The following is a 22,300-nucleotide window of genomic DNA, read 5'->3' on the forward strand; positions in this document are numbered from 1 at the left end:
TGGAAAGAATGGTCCATTCCCCTTTGTTTCTTTCTACAGAGGATTCTGATATAACTCATTCATTGTAAAAGTGTAAACCTATTCAGTGCATATTCGAAGTTTTCTGTGTATGAACAAAATGTTTTGTTTTGCTTTTTGAAAAACATCCAGCTTTTGAACTTTCAGCATGTGCTTATCTTCTTTTCTGATTAACTGTGCCCTTTGCTTTTCCTCCTTTCTCTACCTCCTTCCTCAAGGTCATTTCACTGCCCATTAGTAGCACCTCCACTAGAGAAAAAAGACAGAGGAGACAGGAGATGAAATGCAAACTAGTTAATTTTGTTTCTTGTTCCCTTAAGTTTAGAAGGGAGCAAAGTTAAAATGTTTTTCGTTTCTTTTTTTTCTGGATAATCTGTGAATTTCATTTATCCCTGTCTCCCATTCCCACACCTAACCAGAACTTGATTGTACATTAGCCAATCTTTGAAATTCACTGAAATGTCCTTTGTGATTGTTTCTGACCTGCTATGTCTTTTCTTTGAGCATGTCTACAGAATGCTTTAAAGACTTTCATCACAGTGTGGTGGAACCTTGTTTTGTTATTAAAGAGGATAGTTAGAATTATCCATTTAGATTCTTCCCCACTATTTACTGAGTTTATAAAGTATGGACAGAAACACCAGCACATTGTGTTTTAAGGCCAGGTGTGTTATTATGATTTGCTTTCTCATTCTGCAGGGGACATCTACCTATTTTGCAAGGGAGCAGATTCTTCAATATTTCCAAGAGTAACTGAAGGCAAAGTAGATCAGATACGATCCAGAGTGGAGCGCAACGCAGTGGTGAGATGATGCCTTGAGTATGCATTAGGCTTTTTTAGGGCCAAGCTGAGTTGCCATAAGGAAATTTTTTTTTTTTTCTGGTCATATTAGAGTCTGAAAATTCCAAACATTGCCCAGAATAGGTATTATGGTCACTGGATGGGTAATTTAGAATGGGGAAACTCATCATACAGGACAAATAGTTATTCAGTTATTTGATGGGGGGGGGTGGAGAGGTGGTGGTTAAGGAACCATTCTGCACATTATTTATCTATGATATACAGGTTGGAGCCCTGGAGCTAAGAAATGTCGGGTCTAAATGGGTTTCAGATTAATTAATTTTAAAAAATAGGATAGAGCTTTTTTTTTTTAACCTTGAAAACATTTTAGTCATTTTTTCTTCTTAATACTATTTTGTTCATTTTTTTCTTCAACCTCTGCGTGTATTTTTTCTCCTTTCAATTTTTAAGTAAAATGGATAGATGAAGACTTCCTAACAAACAATTGAGTCTCTACCAGCATATCATAAAAACTGGTCTTTCCTTTCACAAAGGTCTGGCTTTTCACCTTTGTGATCTTTTGTGGGGCGGAAGCACCCCATGTCCTGTACCCCTGTCTTCCTTAATCCATGAGCCATCCATCTTCATCCCAGCAAAGACAGTTTTGGGGTTCATCTAACTCCCAGATAGTTTATGGTTCTTTATCTGAGAACCACCTTCTTCAAATGACATCTGTGCTCAGGAGTGTGTGGTCATATCCTTCTCACCATCACAAGTAAGGGAATTCTTTTCAAAGGCCTTCAATCCACAACAGCTATCTCACCTCACACCTTTTCGTCGGTAACTGTGGGGATCTCTTTGTCTTAGAAATTTAGAAATTGACGGTTGTGGTATGAAATTTTAAAAAAATTACTATAAAAGAACATTTTAGCCAAGAAAATCTCAGTGGGAAGTTCACCAACATCCAGTAATGTGTATTGATCAGTCGGGTACTAAGTACCTTCTCTAGGCTAGGCAGTGGGAATGCCAAGGTAAAAGAGAAACATCTCTTACCCTTGAAGAGTTTGTATTCTGTCAGCATTTGCACAAATGTGAATACGAGATGATGTTAGAAGAGATGCACTGGCAGCTGGAGGAGTTGGGGACAGCCTCATGGAGAAGACAGTGGTTGAACTGAACTGTGAGGGAGGAGAATATTTGATCCTGGATTACATCTTATAGAGGAAGGGTCGTGCAGGGGAAAGAGGCCTGGCTTAGGGCTTTGGAAGACTTCCGGCAATATGACTTTTACCTGCTGCCTGTGTAGCCTAACCCTATCAACTCCCTCCTCCTGGCTTTGGTTCCTCAACTGTAAAGTGAGTAAGTTGTGCCAAGTCATCATTAAGCTCCCATAGAGTTCTAACTCCTATGAAAGTGTTGTAGAAGGAGTCAGAAGTGCCTTTGATCTTCATACTGAGTCTAGAATGGAGCTCTCAGAGTCAGACAGCTCTTAAATGTCACTTGCAGAGTTTTAATCCAGGTCTTCCTCTGTTCAAGTCACATTGCTGCTAACACTTTTTTTTTTTTCTTAACATTGATAAGCCCAGAAACCCTAAGCCTACACACTATTCATTGGCCCATCAGTTCAAGAGCCATTACTCATTGAGGCCACAAGGTGGAACCAGTACGATTTTTGCTGTTGTTTTACGGACCCAGCCAGCTGTCAGTTCCTACAACTATGCCACCATTTTCTTAGCAAATCAACATTTATGTTATAAACTATAAATAAATATATATACACTCTCATATATAACTACTTTACAACTAGTTTATGTCTAGTTTAATAATATAAAATACTCTATAAAGTAGTTATACACTAGTTTAAACTAGTTTAAACTGTGTCTAGTTTATATAAAATTATATATAACCAATACTTTTTATATATACACATACACATAACTAATATCAATGGCCAAATAGAATACTTCATTAAAAATTACTTGTGGAATACTTAGAATTTAATAATAAATCCTATTTTATAGTATTCTGGGGTTTATGGGGTACTTTTCCTCATAACAATTCTCTGAGAAATATATTATTAGTAATTCCCATTTAACAATTGAAAAGAGCTTAGAGAGCTGTAGTTACAAAGCTAGTTATTATCCAACTTAAGACTAGAATCCAAGCCAAGGCTCTTGACTTCATGTCCAGTGTTCTTCCCACTACATATATAGCAAGTTGTTTCTCTACTTGGAATTTTTAGAGCTGGTAGGAACCTTAGGGAACAAAAGTGGCTTATAAGGAAGTCTTTCCTGACTAAATTGTACTAAGATTCCTGACTGTTCTCCCGCAAATAACAAACTTAGAAGGTTCTGCTAGACTAATTTGCAAAGAATTCTTCTATTCAATACTTAGACTTCTGACTTTGTTTCCCAAACTTCTTTGAAGCTAAGTTCTTCAGGACTTCTGGCTGGAAACCTTCTTTAAGTAATCACCACATCCATCTCTCCAGCTGAAGTCAGAGTGTGGAATTAGGGGATTGGGAATGGGCTGGAGGTTCTCCTCTATTGAAAGACTGCTGGATTTGGAGTCAGAATACCTAAATTGAAATCCTGCCCACTGGTGTGGACCTTGAACACATCACTTAATTTTTCTCGATTTCAGTTTCCACAGCTGTAAAAGGAGGAAGTTAGAACAGATAACCATGAAAGTCTCTTATTCCTCTAAATCTGTGATCTTATGAAAAGATAGACAGAAAACTTATGGAAACCATGACTGCTCTTTCTTCTTTTCTCTCATTACTTTATGTTACTGTCAGGAAAGCTTTTGTGAAAGAGCCCACATGTCCCACTTGCTGCTAGGTTTTCTCTTATTTAAGGGATATGCAGGCCTATTTTTACTTATTTGTTTTAATTTGTTTATTTACTTATTTGCAGTTAACAATAATTTTCTCTCTCATATCCACCCTCCTGCCTTCTATTGAAAATAGAAAAAAACCCAAGTATTCATATTCAAGCAAGATTTCCCTCACTGGTCATATCCAAAAATCATATATCTCATTTTATACCCATATAGGCTTATTCTTTCTTTCTCTCTCACTCTCTCTCTCTCACTCTCTCTCTCTCTCTCTCTCTCTCTCTCTCTCTCTCCCTCTCTCTCTCTTTCTTTCAGGGTCGCACAGCCAGTAAGTGAAGTGTCTGAAACTGGATTTGAGCTCAAGTCCTCCTGACTCCAGGGCCGGTGTTCCATCCACTGTGCCATCTAACTGCCCCCATATAGGCTTATTCTTTTTTTTTTTTTTTTGGTCATATAGGCTTATTCTTAATGAGCTTGTGGCAAACCTCATTTGCTAACCAACAGTTACTTTAAATAGATTACAATATAACCACTTTATAACCTCAGCTCTGCTGGGAATCGATAAGACTTGTGGACTGGGAATAGAGTGATTTCTTATCATTTATACAAATGTTTATCATCAGAGGCTATTGTAACTTGTAAAGCTATCTAATAAGGCTTGGGATGGAGTTGCCCATCGGTGTTGGTGGGGGAATTATTCGCATTGATGAAATTAGGGATCCTTGGAGCTCAGCACATCTGTATGTCTGTATCTGAGCTATTTTGCATGGTAAAGAGCTTTTGAATAGATGTTGATAGAGTTATCCTTGACAGGATAATGTGGACAGGAATCCAAGGAAAAATAAGAAGCTTGTGTTTGTCCTTTGGGAGAGACAGTTGTCTTTGAGGAGTGCATTAAAAACAATATTGCACAGATAATGAAACATTCTTCCTTCGGGAAGAGAAGCGGAGAATGACTAGAGCTTCTAGAAGGTTGCACACTTGTTAGACGTGCACTATTCTGTGTGTTTTTGCTCAGTTGTTTTTCTTTGTTACAGAGAAGGGTTTAGTCCAGACAGGGTCAAAGTGGGGTGTTTTTTATTTTTCCAAAAATGACTAATATAACGAGAAAGGGCATCAATAAAATTTTATTTTATTTTAAGTAGAAGCAGATAATGGTATAGTGGCTAGAGTCCTCATCATGGAGTCAGGAAGATTCGAGTTTGAATCCTTCCTCAGACTCTTACTAGCTTTGTGACCTTAACCTCTCTGAGTCTCTTGTTTCTGCATCTGTAAAATAGGGATAATAGCATCTACCTCACAGGGTTATTGTGAGGATCAAATGAGTTTATTTACATAAATAAAAAATACTTTGCAAACCTTAAAGAGTTTCACACATATTAGCTATTATTATGATTAAATGGATGGCCAAACTCTATTCTTCTCTCACTTGAGGTGACCATTGCCCTGTACAGATTTTTAAACATTTGAGACAAGTAAAGTAGCCTATTTACAGAATGATTTTGTTACTCATAATCAAATCTTTCTCCCCACAATGAGAAAAACTGGAGATAATCATACTGAAATACTTTCTGCTTGAAGGAATACTGGTCCTATTTTTTCCTCCCTGTATTACCCCCTATTACTTTGAGAGGGAGGTCATTTGTGAAGTACAAGGAAGTTAATGGAACTAAAAGAGTAATCCAGTATGTTCTATCTGAGCAGCTTCTGAGTCAGAAACCCAGGCCCTCAACTTTGCTATTTCTTCATCTTATATTATTACATTATGCCAGATTCCTAAATGCAGATACTTATGTAACAGAAGCTACAGGCACAAAATTTGCTGTGCCATATTTCCTGAGTTTTTGTGCTTTTTGCAGAAGTGACAACTCAGAAATATGTTTCTATTTTCCTTTATTAATCTTACTTTGTAACATTAAAAATCTCTTAAGATAAATTCTATATATCAAAATCATGTAACAGAAGAAAAGAAAGGTCCTCATTCCTTTCAGTTTCTACCATAAGACTTTAGGATTCCTAGAAATCTGATAACACTGCTGTGTGAGGGAGGCAAAAAACCATTTGTTTTATAACAGTTCCTACAAGTAATGAGAAACAGATTGTTTTACCAGTAGTTTGGAAATATAACATCCTTCCAAACTCTTTTTAAAACATACTTAGACATATTTTTCTTCTCAAAAGCTAACATGGATTAAGTGGTATCTTGCAGGATATGACAGGGTCCATTAGGACATACATGGACCTCAGAAGTCCTTTACATTTCCAGAACCCTGTGAACCTCTAAATATCTGGAGCCTTTTTACAGTCTTGTAAAATACTACTGGGGAATAGACACTGGAAAAGAACTACTATAGTTTTATTTGTAAATTTTAGAGCTTAGGTTCCAAAAATCAATGGCACAGAGATAGGATGGGGTGGGGGTGGGGGGGCAAGGCCAAACAGCAATTCTTTTTTTGAGAAGTTGGGAGAAACCTGCAGGTTTTGGTGGACTGCGAGCCCAATATCAATTAACAGTGTAATGCTAATTGGATTTTTGGCTTCATCACCTCAGTACATCAAGAATCTGTGGTTTCGTTGGTGTAGACACTCTCTCTACTATGTCAGGTGCCATGGTCATTTATTTAGTCCAAAGAGAGATTTGAACCCAGGTCTTCCAAACTGTCACTTTTTCCACTATACTGCGCTGCCTTTCAGTTAAAATTCATTATTAGGAATTTAATATTCAGAGTGAGAAGCAGTCTACTATGGTGGATAGAATGCCACCCTGGGAGTCAGAAAGACCTGAATTCACATCCTTCCTCTGATGAATACTGGTTTATAGGACGATTGATTGAAGGAAATAAAGATGTTTATTCTGAAGTAGAGAATACTTGGGGGTCATACAAGTAATTTTCAAATCATAAATTTAGGAAGAAGGTGAATTAGGAGGGGATCTATCTCAGATGTCATCAAGCCCATGACCCCACTGCTTAGGACTCTCACTTCCAACATCTTGTACAGATAGTCATTTAGCATATGCTCTAAAGACCAGGAAATCATTGCCTAACCAGGTAACCCAATCCATTTAGGGGCCATTTCAATGGCTAGGAACTTTTCTCTTATGTTGGTAAAATTAACTTCCACCTATTAGTCCTAGTTTGCTCTCTGCCCAGAGCAGAACAAGTCTAATGCTTTATCTATATGAGAACCCTTTAAGGATTGTAAATGTTACTTTCATGGCCTCCCTACACATTCACTTCTCTAAGCTAAACATTCCCATTTCCTTCAACTGTTCTTCATAGGATGTACTCTCAAGATTCCTTACCATCTTCATCCTCTTCCTCAGAAAGTGTTCCAGCTTGGCAATGACATTTTCAAATGTGGTACCCAGAACTTGACATAATACTCCAAATGGGTATTTAGAGTTTCAGGATCATTCAATTTCACCCCAAAGGAAAGAACTATGACCACAAAGTAGAAGTTACAAGCAGGCAACTTCTGATTCTATATAAGTAGAGACTTCGCTTCAATTAGAGCCATGCATGGATTTAATGGTCTGCCTTGAGAGATTTAGTGAGATTTCCTTCGCTGGAGATACTTGAGCAGGAGCTAGGAACTGCTTTCTGGGGTTATTGTGGAGAGAATTTGTGCTAGTTTAGGTTGGGTTAGGGTTGGGACCACAAGAATTGATTCCATTCTGTACTGTTCTTCCAAGGGCCTCTGGATGCCCTCCAACACATTTTTCACAATTTATTTATAAGCACCACCCTTGTGAACAAGTTGTTTGGCCTTTATAGCAGCTTGCCTAAATTCAGTGGCAAAGCCAGGATTTGAACTTGGTTTTTTAGACCAAAAGTATGATGTTCTTTCCAGTACATCATTACTGCCTCTCACAATAATTTGCAAACTTTAAAATTAATGCGGTCCTGCAACATGTAAAATTCACTCATGAGTGGAGGACGATCCCCAAGTCTCCCCTGCCCCACTGTTAATGCTTGCCTTCCTCCCCCAAACCCAGAGAATGTAAACTCCTTCAGGGCAGGGAGTTTCATTATCTTTGAATCTTTTCTTAGTCATTTTAATTATATATACAGTTATCCATTCTACACCCTGGCTTTTCTCATTGGGGTTTCAATACATCAGGCTGTAGGTAAGCATAAGAAATTAAATGAGTTTTACGGAAGCTTCAGACAACATGAAAAGGCCAGCAGAAAACAACAAAAAAAGTTTAGAAACTCAGAAATGCATAAAATATATGTATAGTATTGTATAATATCAACCCAAATTTTACCAAAAGTACTATAAACACCTCATAAAAGAAAAAGAAAAAAATCCAGACTTCCTTCTTTGGTAAGAAGGGAGGGCCAAAATATTATATGCAGATTCTCCAGATTGCAGGAGTGCTGTGCCCCTAACCCCCCTGATGTGTAAGAGATAACTATCATTAAGTGGAAGGGAAAAGAGGATTAAGAAAGATAATAAAAAAATAATTTTGCAACAGGCTACCCTTTCAGGTTATAGTTTACGTGATATTTGTTTTTGGATGTATCTTTCAGGAAGGGCTGCGAACTCTATGTGTTGCCTATAAAAAACTCACCCAGGAAGAATATAATGAGGTTTGTGAACTTCTGCACGAAGCAAAAGTGGCACTTCAAGAACGAGAAAAGAAATTGGCGGAGGCATATGAGCTTGTTGAGACAGACCTTACTCTGCTTGGTGCTACAGCTGTTGAGGACCGGTTAAGTACCGTATTTATTTAATCTTTTTTTTTTTTTTTAATAACACATATTGGTCAAAAAAGACAACTTGAGGAACACATTTGTTTGTGTCTTTTTCCCCTAAGAAGAAGGTGGAACTTTAACTGTCATTAACACAACTGTGCCTGTATCACACAGATAAAGTCCATGAGATTAGATAAGATTCTATCACTATTAGCCAGTATAGAGAAACTGGGACAGACTGATTAAAAGATTCATTTGATAGACTCCTACATAGGCATTTGTTTGAACTAAACAAAATGATAACATACCTGGAATTTCATAATTTATATAGTTTTCAGCAGCTCACTTTTTGTTGTTGTTGTTATTCAGTTGTTTAGGTCATTTCTATTTCCTTCTCCAGCTCATTTTACAGTTAAGGAAACTGAGGCAAATAGGGTTAAGTGACTTGCCCAGGGTCATAAGTGTTTGATGTCAGATTTGAACTGAGGTATTCCTGACTCCAGGCCCAGTGTTCTATCCGCTGTACCTCATTTTCACAGTATAGAGTTGTGTGATAGACTTACTTATTTATTTGTTTGTTTGTTTGTTTGTTGATTTATTATTTTTAGGCAATTGGAGTTACGTGACTTGCCCAGGGGCACACAGCTAGTAAGTGTCAAGTATTTGGTCTGAGGCCAGATTTGAACTCAGGTCCTCCTGACTTCAGGGCCAGTTCTCTACCCACTGTGCCACCTAGCTGCCCCTTAGGCTTTTTTTTTAAAGCATATTTTTTACAATAGAAATATTAACCAGGAAGCTTCTTAAGGTTCAAATCTTTTTTTATTATCAACTTAACAATCATCAGTAAACTTGAATATTTAACCTTGCAAAAAGCAACTTATTATTAAGAGTGTTCTGGGGGCAGCTAGGTGGCACAGTAGATAGAGCTTTGGCCTTGGAGTAAGGAGTACCTGAGTTCAAATCTGGCCTCAGACACTTGAGACTTACTAGCTGTGTGACCCTGGGCAAGTCACTTAACCCCGATTGCCTCACTTTAAAAAAAAAAAAGAGTGTTCTAAAACTGTATTTTGGGACACTACAAAACCATAAACTGTTGTATAGCTTTGGTTTTATTAAATAGTTTAAATTTAATATAATAATAACAATTATCCTGTTTGATTGTATCCCTTTCTGAGCTTATTTTTTTCTGGGTTTTTTAATATTTTATTGATGCTTTTTGAGGAGCAGACATCTCTTATCACTGCACACTAACTTCAACTCAGCCTCCAGAAAAAATTAAAAAAAATAAGCCCTCCCTTAGATAGTCAAGCAAAACAATTCGAGGTATTAGCCACATATTAAAATACAGATCTCATGCTGTATCTCGTCTGTCACCTGTGTACAAAGACGTGGGTGGGCATGTTTCATTATCAAACCTTTAAAGTTTGTGCATTGACCAGAATTCTTTAGTCTTTCCAAGCTGCTTTCCATCCCATCACTGTGGGCCTCGTGTGCATCGTTCTCCTGGTTCTGCTCAACCTGCTCTGTATCACTGGGAATATACCATGTTCATCATTGCTTATGACATAATGATATTCCATCACGTTCATTTAACACATTTTTTTTTTTGTTTTGTTTTGTTTTTTGGTAAGGCAATTGGGGTTAAATGACTTGCCCAAGGTCACACAGCTAGTAAGTGTCAAGTGTTTGGTCTGAGGCTGGATTTGAACTCAGGTCCTCCTAACTTCAGGGCCAGAGCTCTATCCACTGCGCCACCTAGCTGCCCTCATTTAACACAGTTTTGAACAAGATGCCGACACGTGACTTTTTTTGTTTTTTTTCTGTTGAGTTATGGACATGAATGTTTGTTTAGTCTTTACTCATAATGCATGGGTGTGTCTCCGTGTGTGTGTGTGTCTGTGTGTGTGTGTGTGTGTGTCAGAGTGTAGGGCATAGAGCTGACCTTGGATGCGAGGTCATCTGGGTTCAGGTCCCACTTCTGGAATAGTGGCTGTGTGACCCTGGGCAAGTCATTTACCTGTCAGAGCTCCAGGTAAGTGTTAGAGACTGTCAGCTGCTGACAAGGCACTGACCTGAATTGGTAGAGAGAGTTGCCTATATCAGTGAAGTCACAGGTCTATCCAGATAGACAGATATCCCCCCCCCCCCAAACACAGACACACACACACACACCCCGCTGTCTCAGAAGTCTTAGTGTAGTTTTAAACTTTTTTAGCTTAAAATACTTTAGGGAAATCCTGCATGCGTGTGTGTGTGTGTGTGTGTGTGTGTGTGTGTGTGTGTGCGCACGCTTTCACCAATGTGAGGATTTCTGTCACTGGTACAACCCAACTCCTCTTTCTTCCTCTTCCCTTCTCTCTCCCCTTCCCCAAACCCACCCCAGTAGACAGGTTTCATGAGTCCTTTTGACCAAAATATTCATACCTTGATACTGGCCACCTCTTGATGATAAATCTTTCCATATTCATTCCACGTGGTCCTCAGACTCCTGATATGCCACCCAGACCTTACTTGAAGTTTTCCTATCTTGGTATAGGGGCATCCTGGTTGTACAATGGTTAGAGCACTGGGCCTTGAATCAGGAAGACCTGAGTTCAGAAACTTACTAGCTGTTGTGTGACCTGAGACAAATCACTTAACCCCTGTTTGCTGTCATTCCTTAGTTGTAAAATGGGGACACATTGGAGAAAGAAACAGCAAACTGCTCCAGTACTTTTGCCAAGAAAAACCCATGGGTAAGTCCATGGGTCACAAAGAGTTGGATGTGACTGAACAACAACAAAAATCTTGGTGTAGGACCTGCCTTAATCTTCTTATAATCTTCTGCCATGGCTTTTGAGACCCCTCAGAATGTATACATATATATATAGGTATGTACATGTGTACATCTATGTATGGACGATGACTTTATCAGTATATGGTCTTAATTACAATTTTAAAGCAGGAGATTGCAAGTAACAAAATAGTATTCTCTGAAAATCCCAACTGCAAATCGTCATATTTTGCAAAAGTAACTGCTCACCTCTTACAAAAATGATATAACTTGCAATATTTTTAAGTCTTTGTTAGGCTATAAGAAATGGCTGTTGAGTCACATTTTTTAGTTTCAAGATGTAGAATGAAAGAAGTAGATTGGAATTCATTTAGAAATAATGAAGAAAAAACTGAAAATATACAGTGAATTGAAAAGCATGAATAAAAAGCTGAAAAAAGTTACCACTTGGGTTTTTTCTCTGGAAGTGATTATAATCAGAGGGCTGGAAGTAACTTTGATTCAGCTTAGGCCAAACCCAGTCTCCACCAAGGACTTCCCCCATGAGAACCCAGTAAGATGAGTTGATAAGCATCCCCCCCCCAAAAAAAAGTAATGCCCAATGTAGAAATGACAGTCTAACACTTGGAAAAAGTCGAGGCTAAAAGAAGAAATAGTTTTCCTTCCTTAGTGTTTTGGTCCCCAGAGATATTCTATGTTGCCTTTAAGTACTTCAAGACCAAAACATTTTAAGAGATTCACAAGACTCTGGCATTTTTTTGTTCTGATTTGCTTTTTTGTCAATATTTATTATTTGTTTGCCTCCTAGCCTCCAGGAGAAAGCTGCGGATACCATTGAAGCTCTTCAGAAAGCAGGCATAAAAGTTTGGGTTCTGACAGGAGACAAGATGGAAACGGCAGCCGCCACCTGCTATGCCTGCAAGCTTTTCAGGAGGAACACCCAACTGCTTGAGCTGACCACGAAGAAGATTGAAGAGCAGAGCCTGCATGATGTGCTCTTTGAGCTGAGTAAGACCGTCCTGCACTACAGTGGCAGTATGACCAGGGACAGTTTCTCAGGGCAAGTAATACCTTCATTCCTCAATCAAAACGGGGTCATGGAACATGTGTTAATTTAACTGAGAACAAAACAACTGAAGCTACTCAGAATGGCCATTGAGCCAGATGCTGCAATTAGCTGTAGTCTGTCATGGTGATGTAATACTACTGGCTCCATCTTGTAAGTGCATGCCATTGACACAAGAGATGTGGTGTAAAAGATCACAAATGCCTCCATGAAAATTGTCCCAAGAGCAGGCTGCAAACCCAATTGAGTTCTCACACTTTTTGCCTCGTATAATTTTCTGAGGCTACTGAGAAATGAGCTGCCTTTCCTGGCTTTCTCTTCAAGCAGTGTTCCACTCCAGTCATACCCATTCCAGGTCAGAGTGTTCAGAGTCCATTCAGATTCTTGCATCATTATCACACAATTAAGGTAAAATGAAGCAAGAAAGTTCTGAGCGTGTTCATTTTATTGTTAAGGCTAGCAGTTACAAATAAAAGCTCCTTAGCAAGTAGGGCTTACAGGTCATTTTTATAGACAAAAAGAGCATACAAAATAAAAGGTCATACATAGTGAAAACAGTATGATTGGCTGGAGATCAGATATGTGGGACTAGCAACCACCCCTCCTTCCATCTTGTTGCTGATTGATTGAATCCACCTGCAAAGTTAGGTAATGGTATATGGGTAATAAATCAGACTTCCTTGAAGAACAGAGATAACAGACCAGACTTCCTAGAAGGATAACTGTGAGATAGAGAAAACATATTTCATTGATATAAGAGCACACCATTGATTTCACAGAAAAACTGAACTTCTAAACTTATGGACTTCTGAACTTAGCCCAGAGACAAAGAAACATGATATAAGCAGTTGTACAAAATGTTGATGGTTGGTATAGAATAAATCAATTCCAAAATTGAATCAATTAGGTTTTTTTTTTACTGCTGTCTGCCTTTATTCACATTTAGTCCTTCTATGGAATGAGCTCTTCAGGTTGCTTCTCATTTGTTGCTAAGACAGAAGTCTAGGATAAGGAAGTCAGAGCTGATTGCTGGGGGACAGATATGGAAAAATGAGTAATTCATGGTAAACACTTATGTCAAAATGATCATCCAAAGGTAGGATATATGATAGGACTGGTTTTCCCACTAGTGGTGAAAGCTGTGCTATGATCCATCCATTCTTTCCCTTGGTCAGAGTTGTGACCATTTGCAGACATTTATAAGAAGAGATATTGTAGCCTGGTTGCCATGGAGCAAGCCCATGCCTTAATCTTGTTAATGCTAGGCTTTAACCAATTTAGATAACTGAAGAAGTGCCCCAAAGACAGGATAGCCTGAGAATTAGGGCTTGGACTGGAAGATGGGGAAGGACATAAAAACTTTAATACTATAAAATTTGTAAACATTTATGTTTACTTCAGAGGTAAACTATTGAAAACTTGCATATCAAATTATTTGAAATAATTTTAAGTTAGAGATTTTCCTAAATTCAATGGGGAAAAAAAATTGAATTAGAGCACAGTTTAAAACACAATGAAGGGGCAGCTAGGTGGCGCAGTGGCTAGAGCACCGGCCAGAAGTCAAGAGGACTTGAGTTCAAATCCAGCCTCAGACCAAACACTTGCTGTGTGACCCTGGGCAAGTCACCTAACTCCAATTGCCTTAAAAAAAAAACAGTGAAAATAAATCATTGAAGGTCTTGAATCAAACACTGGAAAGGATAATCAAGAAATATCGTTCCCTTAAGCCCATTGATGTATTGTCATTGATGTGTGTAGCCCTCCTGTAGACCCCCAAAGATGCCATGTTCCTCTCAAAAGATGAAGATTTAGCATTTGTTATTTGTGCATCCTGCAGACTTTCAACTGACATGCAAGATTTTGGCTTAATTATTGATGGAGCTGCATTGTCACTAATAATGAAGCCCCGACAAAATGGGAGCTCTGGAAACTACCGAGAGCTCTTCCTGGAAATCTGCAGGAACTGTAGCGCCGTGCTCTGCTGTCGGATGGCCCCTCTGCAGAAGGCACAGGTTAGTGGATCTTTTCCAAATAACTTGACAAAGTGGTATCACTTTAGGTAAATATTGAATGTCATTACTCAGTTGTGACAGCCTCTAATAATTTTAACTGTGGTGTCTTTTGCTCCCCACCCATCTACAAAATGAAAAATGGCAGCAAAAAAAAAATGACATACTAAAACTAGAAAGCATGAAAATCTTGCTGATAAATGCAATTAGGTAATGACACATTAAAAAGGCTCCTTGCTGTGCCTCTGTTTGTGATTTGTGTCTCATTCACATACTCTTAATATATAACCAGTAAACGAACATGTTTAATTAACTGTTTTTTCCTGACTCTGTAGTGACTAAGATAATGCTGTGTACCCTGTAGGGTCTTTGTATGAGGTGAATAGAATAGTAGTACCTCACTGTGCCAATGGGTCTGTTCTGTCTGTGGAGTGCTGGATAGACTACTTTACAAATCTTAAACAAAATAAAAGCAAAGACAAAGTAATAGGCTACATAGTTTTACTTATTTTACAGTAGCAAGGAGAATAATCCTTTGCATAATCGGAAATAACATTCAAAAACATCATATACACTTTGTATCAGAAAGAACTTGTGGTACTTAATGTTTCTGTTATTGCTACAGTGTGATTGTTTCTGATGCCTGGTAATTCGTAACACTTTGAAAAAACAGAATAAACCATGTTAAATAAAGTGCAGCTTCCACATCCTGCTTCCCTTTGTCCTGGTCCATGCACAGATTCTGTCAGTTCTCAGTGAGATATAACTGTATGGCCCAAAACAGATGTTGGCCTTGCTAAAAATTTAATGGGGGCTGGAAGGTATGTTTTAAGTTAGAAGGTCTTCTTGTACAGCACCTGCTGATTTAAATGAATGTATATAGATACATAGATATGTAATATATTTTTAAATGTTACATAGGTATGTGAAAGAGGTATATAATTTCTAGTCTTTCAGAACATAAGATCATTATGAAGTTAACCTCATATAAAAGCTTAGATTCTGAACTCTCAGAGGACCGGGACTAATCATTTCTTTTATCACACCAGTGTAATGCCCATCATACATTAAGTAGTCAATAAATGCTTATTGATTGGTTGAAATCAGCTTAGCAAAGTAGTGGGAATTAGGGACTGTACCTGTGATTTCATTGCTATAAGGAGCTCCCAGGTTGGGAAACACCCTCTCCCACAGTACCTCAGCACCTAGAGCAGAGATGTCAAACACTCACAAATCTCATGACACTCTAGAGTACAGCCAGAACCAGACTAAAATGTAATTGGAAGATATTTAACAAAATAAATAAAATTTAATGAAAGAGAAAGAGAAGAAAGAAAGAAGATATACAGCCTGCAGGGATCCATTTATGTAGGGTGTACTGGCTCCTATTTCTATCTGAATTTGATACCAGCGACCTGAGACACTGAAAGGTTTTCATTGGCACTTGGTCATCTATCCAGCATCTGTGGGAGCTGGGACATGAAACCCAGGTCTCCTCGCTTTCAAGGTCGGTTTTCTCTCTCTCTATTGCACCATGATGCCTTTCAGCAAAGTATTCCCAAAAGGATAAAATTGACTTCTCCCTACTAAGTAATATGCCTAATGAAAGAAGATGTAAAATTGTCATCTTTCTGTGCACTTCGTTCTCTACGTGGGGAAATTTGATCTGTATGACTATGAAGTTATGACAGCTATTTTATTCTTGCTCTTCCAAGGTGTTTTGTACCAGGTAAGTGTCCTTTTATGAAAGTTGCTGTCATTGTTAAGGTATTTGTTAATTCTTCACAGGTTCAAAAAGAAAATATGGCAGGGAAATAGCATGTAATCATCTTTATTATATTTCCAAAAGCCCTTTTCCATCTCTGTAGTTTGTGATGCTACATGCTTCCTACTCTCTCAAGTGTGCTAATGTCTATGATACATCTGTAGTGGTTCTGCAGACCTTACTGAATGGAATCACATCTCGATAACCAGATTTCACTAAAAATTAAAATGATATGTCAATTTGAAACTAACCAGGGTGTTTAGGTTTGTTACAGTTCAGATGAGGTATGATGTAAAGATGAAACGTGAAGTGCTTTGTAAACCACAAAGCCATTTGATTTTTTTCAAGTTCTAAAGAGTGTCACTAGTCTACATTTATATAAATTTGATAAAAAAAACTCATTTCATTTTCTCACTGGCACAGCTTTCACCACTTATGGGAAAAATAGTCCTCTCATATAGCCTACCTTCTGATGATAAGTCATTTTCACATTAGTGTTTACCATGAATTACTCATTTTTTCCACATCTGTCCCTGAGTAGTCAGCTGTGACTTCCTTATCCTAAACCTCTATCTTAGCAACAAATGAGAAGCAACTTGAAGCACCCAGTCCGTAGAAAGACTACATTTAAATAAAGGCAGATACCAGTGAGAAAATAAAATACTTTTTATTGAAATTACATAAATGTAGACTACTAGCATTCTTTAGAAGTATTGAGGATTCTTTCAAAAATGACTAAGATCCTTTAAAAGTCAGTAAAGCGCAGATGGGGGAAAAAAACATAAAATACCAAGTTATCATTTAATCAATAATTTTGTGTGGCCACATTAACAAGAAGGACCAGAATTTAAGAGTGCCTCAGGACCGAGCTATGTTAATTGACATGGTGCATTTGAAGGTAGCAGAATGAAAATTTTTCCTTCAAACTAAAATTATAAAATCTACTCGTAATTATTTGTATTTATGTGTTTTTGTACAGATAGAAATTATAGGAAAATTAATAAAAACTATTTTTAAAAATCATTGTGTCTCTTGACATAATTAATACCCCTGATCCTTCTAATAATATGAAAGTCAAGTTTAGATAATCACATTAACTTCACTAAGGATTATCCATTAAAATTCTAATTTTTTATTGACATTGGCATTTCCTTGCGTACAAAAATAAACTCAAATAGAGAGATTGATATATAGGGCTCCTGTAACCTCTGACATTGACATACCCAGGACCTGGCTGTGGATTACCTTATGATACAATATTATCATCACCCAGTAGCCCATTGGCCCTATATTCCTAAGAACCCAGGCAGATTACAAACTAGCTCAGTATATAAGAAATCCTCACTGACATATACAAACCAAGGAGAATACAAAGAAATCTACCCACACTGAAAATATGGACCTTAGTGGTCCTAAAACCACTGTTTCCTATCGGCCTAAACCTAGTTCTTTCCTGCTTTCAGCAAAGCTCTCAGTAAGAATAGCTGTCTGTTGGTGGTGGGCCAAAGGAACTGTGTCATTTCCTTCTAAAATACAAGCTGTGATGAGCCTAGCTCCTTCTACCTGCAGAAACTTGCTATTTCTAGCTGACCCACCTCCTTCACCAACCTCCAGCCTCCAGATGCATGGGCTCAGGACTTTCTTAACCTCTTAATTTACAGCCCTCACCCCTCTTAGTTTTGAACTTAACCTTTCTCCCAGGAGATGATTTAGCTCAATGAGGAGTATTTTGTGGAGAAGGTTATCTGGCCAGCAAGTCCTGGAGCTTGCTCATTTTAGCCCTCCTTAAATATCTCAAAGTGAATCATGACTGGCAGAGCACAGTAATGTACATTAGCAGAGGTCTCGCTCCCTGCCTTATATCCAATATCGAAACTGTTTATCTAATGAACTACATCTTGCGTCTTCTCAGGATGCCCAAACATAATCAAATGCTCAGCCTTAAAGAACTAAAGGGAAAGATATTTCAAGAATATTTCTCAATTAAGTGTATCCCTTTTTTAAAATTGTTTAACTGTGATGATTGACACCCTTACCTGATTTGGTAGAAAAATATGGGACTACTGAGTCTGACACATCAACTGACTAGTGACCACGAAAGGCAAATTCTTCTCCTCCCTGCCTCCTAACAATGTGAAGTACTAGAATCGTGGGTTAAGGTGCCAGCAAAACTGTGGCTAGGAAAGGCGTTTCAGAGGAGTTGTCTGTGTGTGAAGTTCCCCAGGTAAGACATTGCTCATTTCCTAAGCTTTGTACCTCATATCCACTCCTGTAGTTGCACTTGTTAACCCCCAGGCTCGACCCCACTCCACACCGTGCTGACGTTTCTCTTGGATCCGAGATCCCTGACTACTGGCGTCTCACATGGTCCGACACAGCCATACCCAAGACGGTCCATGTGCTCGTAAAACTGGAAGGGACCTGAGAGGTGTTTCAGTCCAACAACTTCATTTTACAGATGGCAAAACTGAGGCCCAGAGTGCTTAAGTGATCTGCTCAAGGTCAGACAGTTAGCAAATAGTGAAGCTGGAATTTGAACCTATATCCTTTAACTTGAGAACCATCTAGTACCCCTTCTTTGGCATTGCTCTGCTGTCCAAGAGAGGCTGGTACTGACCTTGTGACACACAGGGATATACCATTGCCTAGTCCTGTGGTATTGTCTTAAGGCCAAGAGCTCCATCAGTTTGCAGGGCAGTCGAGGACACACAATTTTCTCAGGGATGTCCCTACATACCTCCCTTGGAGAGAGACACAGAGAAGAGATACAAGGTAGAATATTAGAAACACCACATCCTCATCTGGCTCTCTTCCTCTTGCTCCTTCCAGCATACACACACTCCCATGCACCTGTAGTATCTTAGGCTACTCTAGACGTAGACGCTTGCTTTTTGCTATTAGAGGCCTTAGAGTGGGAAGGAGGCTGACACACTTGTTAGGGCTAATGCCTTGCCTCCCTAAGATATATATTGATGCCGTGTCCTCTAGGACTTGATGGCATAGCTCTAATGTGAGACCTTTAAGAGTATTTCAAAAATATTCAGAATTCTTTTAATCATGATCTTGCAACTTGGGAGACTACAAAGCATGTAGCATCACACAATGCATGTAAATTGAAAGAGACTTACTCAGAGGAAATATGCTAAGGAGGTATTTCCTTGTGTCAAGTTTGCTTTCTAAACATATGATGAAGTTGAAAGATAATTTTTCATTGAGCAAAGTTTCAGAAAATTATTTATTCTGATTCTGATTTTTGCAGAACATCTTGGAACAGCAAGTTGCTAATATTGCCTGCATTTTCCCATATGGATTCAAAGCGTGAAGTATATAAATAAAAAATGTATTTCATTTATCTAATTTTTCCATCTTTAGAATTTTCTGACGAGTTTCCTCCAGCATATTTGAAAGTACTATCTTAAATTTCTTTTTCCATCTTCAATGGGTAGCTTTATTCCTCATGGGCAAAATGCATCATGTATTCAATTACCACAAGACAGGTTATTTTTATCTGTCGTCATTGAATAACCACCATTATAAGTGGGTCCAAATCTTTTTTTAAAAAAAGTACTCTGACCCATCCAGGTTGCTGTTGGGTAGTCACTGGATGCACTTAGAGGAGCATATGTGACAGAAAAGAGTGATTCTGCATTTGTTTTCTATTTTTCCAGATTGTTAAATTGATTAAACTTTCCAAGGAGCACCCTATTACTCTAGCCATCGGGGATGGCGCAAATGATGTCAGCATGATTCTAGAAGCACACGTGGGCATAGGTAAGCCTTTTGCCCCTTCACCTTTTTTGTCCACATACTTGGATAACTCTCATCCTGATGAAGGAGATGAATTAAGACAAAGGTAGTACTAAAGAATGTAAATGGTCTATTTTGAAACCAGAAGCAGACAGTTCCTCTCTGAAGAATTTATGGATGAGAAGGCATTAAGGAATTAAAAATCTGCATCAATGAAAGGAGTTCCTATATCAGGGAACTCAAAGATTCATCTCTGTATCCAAGTATTTGCAAAAGCATGTGCCATTTAATATATGAACATTTGAGAGAGATATTTAATAGTTCTCACCCAATATTAATCCTTCTTCCATATTTGTAGAGTTGAGTGTATTTGCTAAATATATCCCAACAAATTGTTATCTTTTAGGTGTCATTGGAAAAGAAGGTCGTCAAGCAGCCAGGAACAGTGACTATGCAATACCGAAATTTAAGCACTTAAAGAAGATGATCCTTGTCCACGGACATTTTTATTACATTAGGATATCCGAACTTGTGCAATACTTCTTTTATAAGGTGAGGGAAGTTTCCCTGCTGTTATCTCTGTTTCCGTTGAATGTGACATGTATGAAGTGGCACAGTTGTTGAAATGGCTTGAAGCCATAGGAACAGACTATCTAAAAATAGATGAGACAATGGGAAAGAGATAATGAAGCATCTCTTGGAATAATCTTCTTTTCACCAAGGAAGAAATCCATCAAATTCTCCCTGTGTTAATGGAAAAATAGGAAAATTCTTATCGTTCTCTAATCAACCTACCAATCTGTAAGTGGTATAATATTGGGGGGGAGGGTTGAATGTTTGAAATAATTCTTTTTTTCTTCCAGTTCTCCTACTCCTTCCCATTATGTATTTTAATACAGTGTGATAGAGTCGAAAAGAATATTAAATTTAGAGTCAGAAGACCAGCCAGGCTTTACAATCTGTCACTGTCTGTGTGACGATAGGCAAGTCCCTTAACCTCTCTGAGACTCAGTTTCCTTATCTGTGAAGGAGAGGTGATAATATTTCCACTACCTTTTTCACAAGTTATTGTGAAGATCCATCCTCTTGCCAGTCTATCATTTACATCTTTGCTAAAACAGTCTTCCTGAAGCTCCAGATAGATGATGTCATTCACCTGCTCATTGTGTGGTTTGTCCTTCATTCTCAAAGAGGGCTGTGACATAAGTGAGATGACGGCATGACTTGCGATTGAATTTGATTTGAGTGATGGAGGGCTGTGCAAAGTCACCAGCCTCACTTTCTCCTCCAGAGCCATCTGGGACTAAGCCTTAAACCCAGTTCACTCTGGATCTCACTGATTGGACAACAATAGGTCCCTGCCCTGCCCAAGCATCACTTAATGATTATTTTTTGGGCCCTCCTGGCTTACAGTGAATGTATAGTAAACTGTTTCTGTTTTGACTAGCAACCCTGAGGGTCTTCCCCTCCCAGTTTGATTTTTAATTAAATGAACCATCCTTTGGCTCACTTCTTAAAGAGGCCTATTCACTGAGTGGACGTTGCCATACTCAAAGTGAGGACTTGAAAAGACCTTAGCTTAAAAAAGCCAAGGTCTCCCCCTGCATCCTGGGCCATCTCCAGTTGTCCTGATCTATATCTGGCCCCTGGACCTAGATGGATCTGGAGGAGAAAGGGAGGCTGGTGACCAGTCAGAGCTGCACTACTGGACCTCGCTGGCCAGTTCCCGTTGGGCAACTCAGCTCATCCTCTCCTCACCTACTCATAGTCTTCCAGTGATTTCCTATTGCCTGAGGGATAAAACACAACCATTCTGGTTTAGGTGGTACCTCCCACCAGAAACTTTCTCTAGTTCTATTGTTAAGGTTCTCTTCTTCCTTAAATCCTTCTGTATTCATCAGTTTATTCTTTATATCCAGTACAACAGAAGTTCCTTTGGACTGTTGTTCATTATTGTCTTTGTGTTTCAGGGCCTTATGCAGAGTAAGTACTTAATAAATGTGTGCTGGATTTAATTGAATTGGCATTCAAGGCTCTTGCTGTCTAGCTTCAACCCAACTTTCCAGTCTTATTTCATACTGCTCCTCTTCCTATCTAAGCCACACTAGATTATTAACCATTTCCTGATCTCATTACATCCAACCTCACTCCTTGTATTTATGCATGCCTTGCTTCATATATGAAATGGACTTCCTCTACATCTCTACCTGTTGAAATATTTTTCTTACGTGCAGGCCCAACTCAGATGCTGCCTCCTTTCAGGAGGCTGTGTTTCTTGAGACCCTCTTCCATGCACTTCCTAGGCAGAAAACATTCTTCCTTCCCAAAGCTTTCATGCCTCTCCCTTGAACCTTTCCTATATACTCTTTTTCATTCCAACTTGTATTTTATATATTTGCATATATCTTACTCCTCTAGTAAACACTATCCCACCTTTGGAATTTTGTATCCTTATATCTCCAGAGCCTAGTTCAGTGCCTTGCACATAGGCATTTAATGCATGTTGGTCAAATGAATGACGTCAGTGCTGTATAACTATAAATGTCAGCCAAATTTTTTTTGTGCAGTCAGCTGGTAAACATCTTTACACATATTTTTTATCTATT

At 38.5% G+C, this 22,300-nt stretch overlaps 1 protein-coding gene across 8 annotated transcripts in view; it reads left to right on the plus strand.

Annotated features, from left to right (window-relative positions):
- The window catches only part of LOC114046189 (probable phospholipid-transporting ATPase IH), a 222,872-nt gene that overhangs the window by 168,441 nt on the left and 32,131 nt on the right, over positions 1 to 22,300 (plus strand). For all 8 annotated transcript variants that reach the window (XR_003569472.1, XM_027866424.1, XM_027866425.1 and 5 more), the window contains 6 exons: positions 718 to 821; positions 8,170 to 8,351; positions 11,916 to 12,167; positions 14,011 to 14,185; positions 19,616 to 19,718; positions 20,101 to 20,246. Coding sequence is in view for 7 of the 8 variants with exons in the window: in XM_027866424.1 (XP_027722225.1) it covers positions 718 to 821; positions 8,170 to 8,351; positions 11,916 to 12,167; positions 14,011 to 14,185; positions 19,616 to 19,718; positions 20,101 to 20,246 (962 nt within the window). In the remaining variant the exon portion in view is untranslated. The remainder of the gene's footprint in view (positions 1 to 717; positions 822 to 8,169; positions 8,352 to 11,915; positions 12,168 to 14,010; positions 14,186 to 19,615; positions 19,719 to 20,100; positions 20,247 to 22,300) is intronic.

Source organism: Vombatus ursinus, unplaced genomic scaffold, assembly GCF_900497805.2.
Source record: "Vombatus ursinus unplaced genomic scaffold, bare-nosed wombat genome assembly UNPS02014781.1, whole genome shotgun sequence".
NCBI classification, from domain to species: Eukaryota; Metazoa; Chordata; class Mammalia; order Diprotodontia; family Vombatidae; genus Vombatus; species Vombatus ursinus.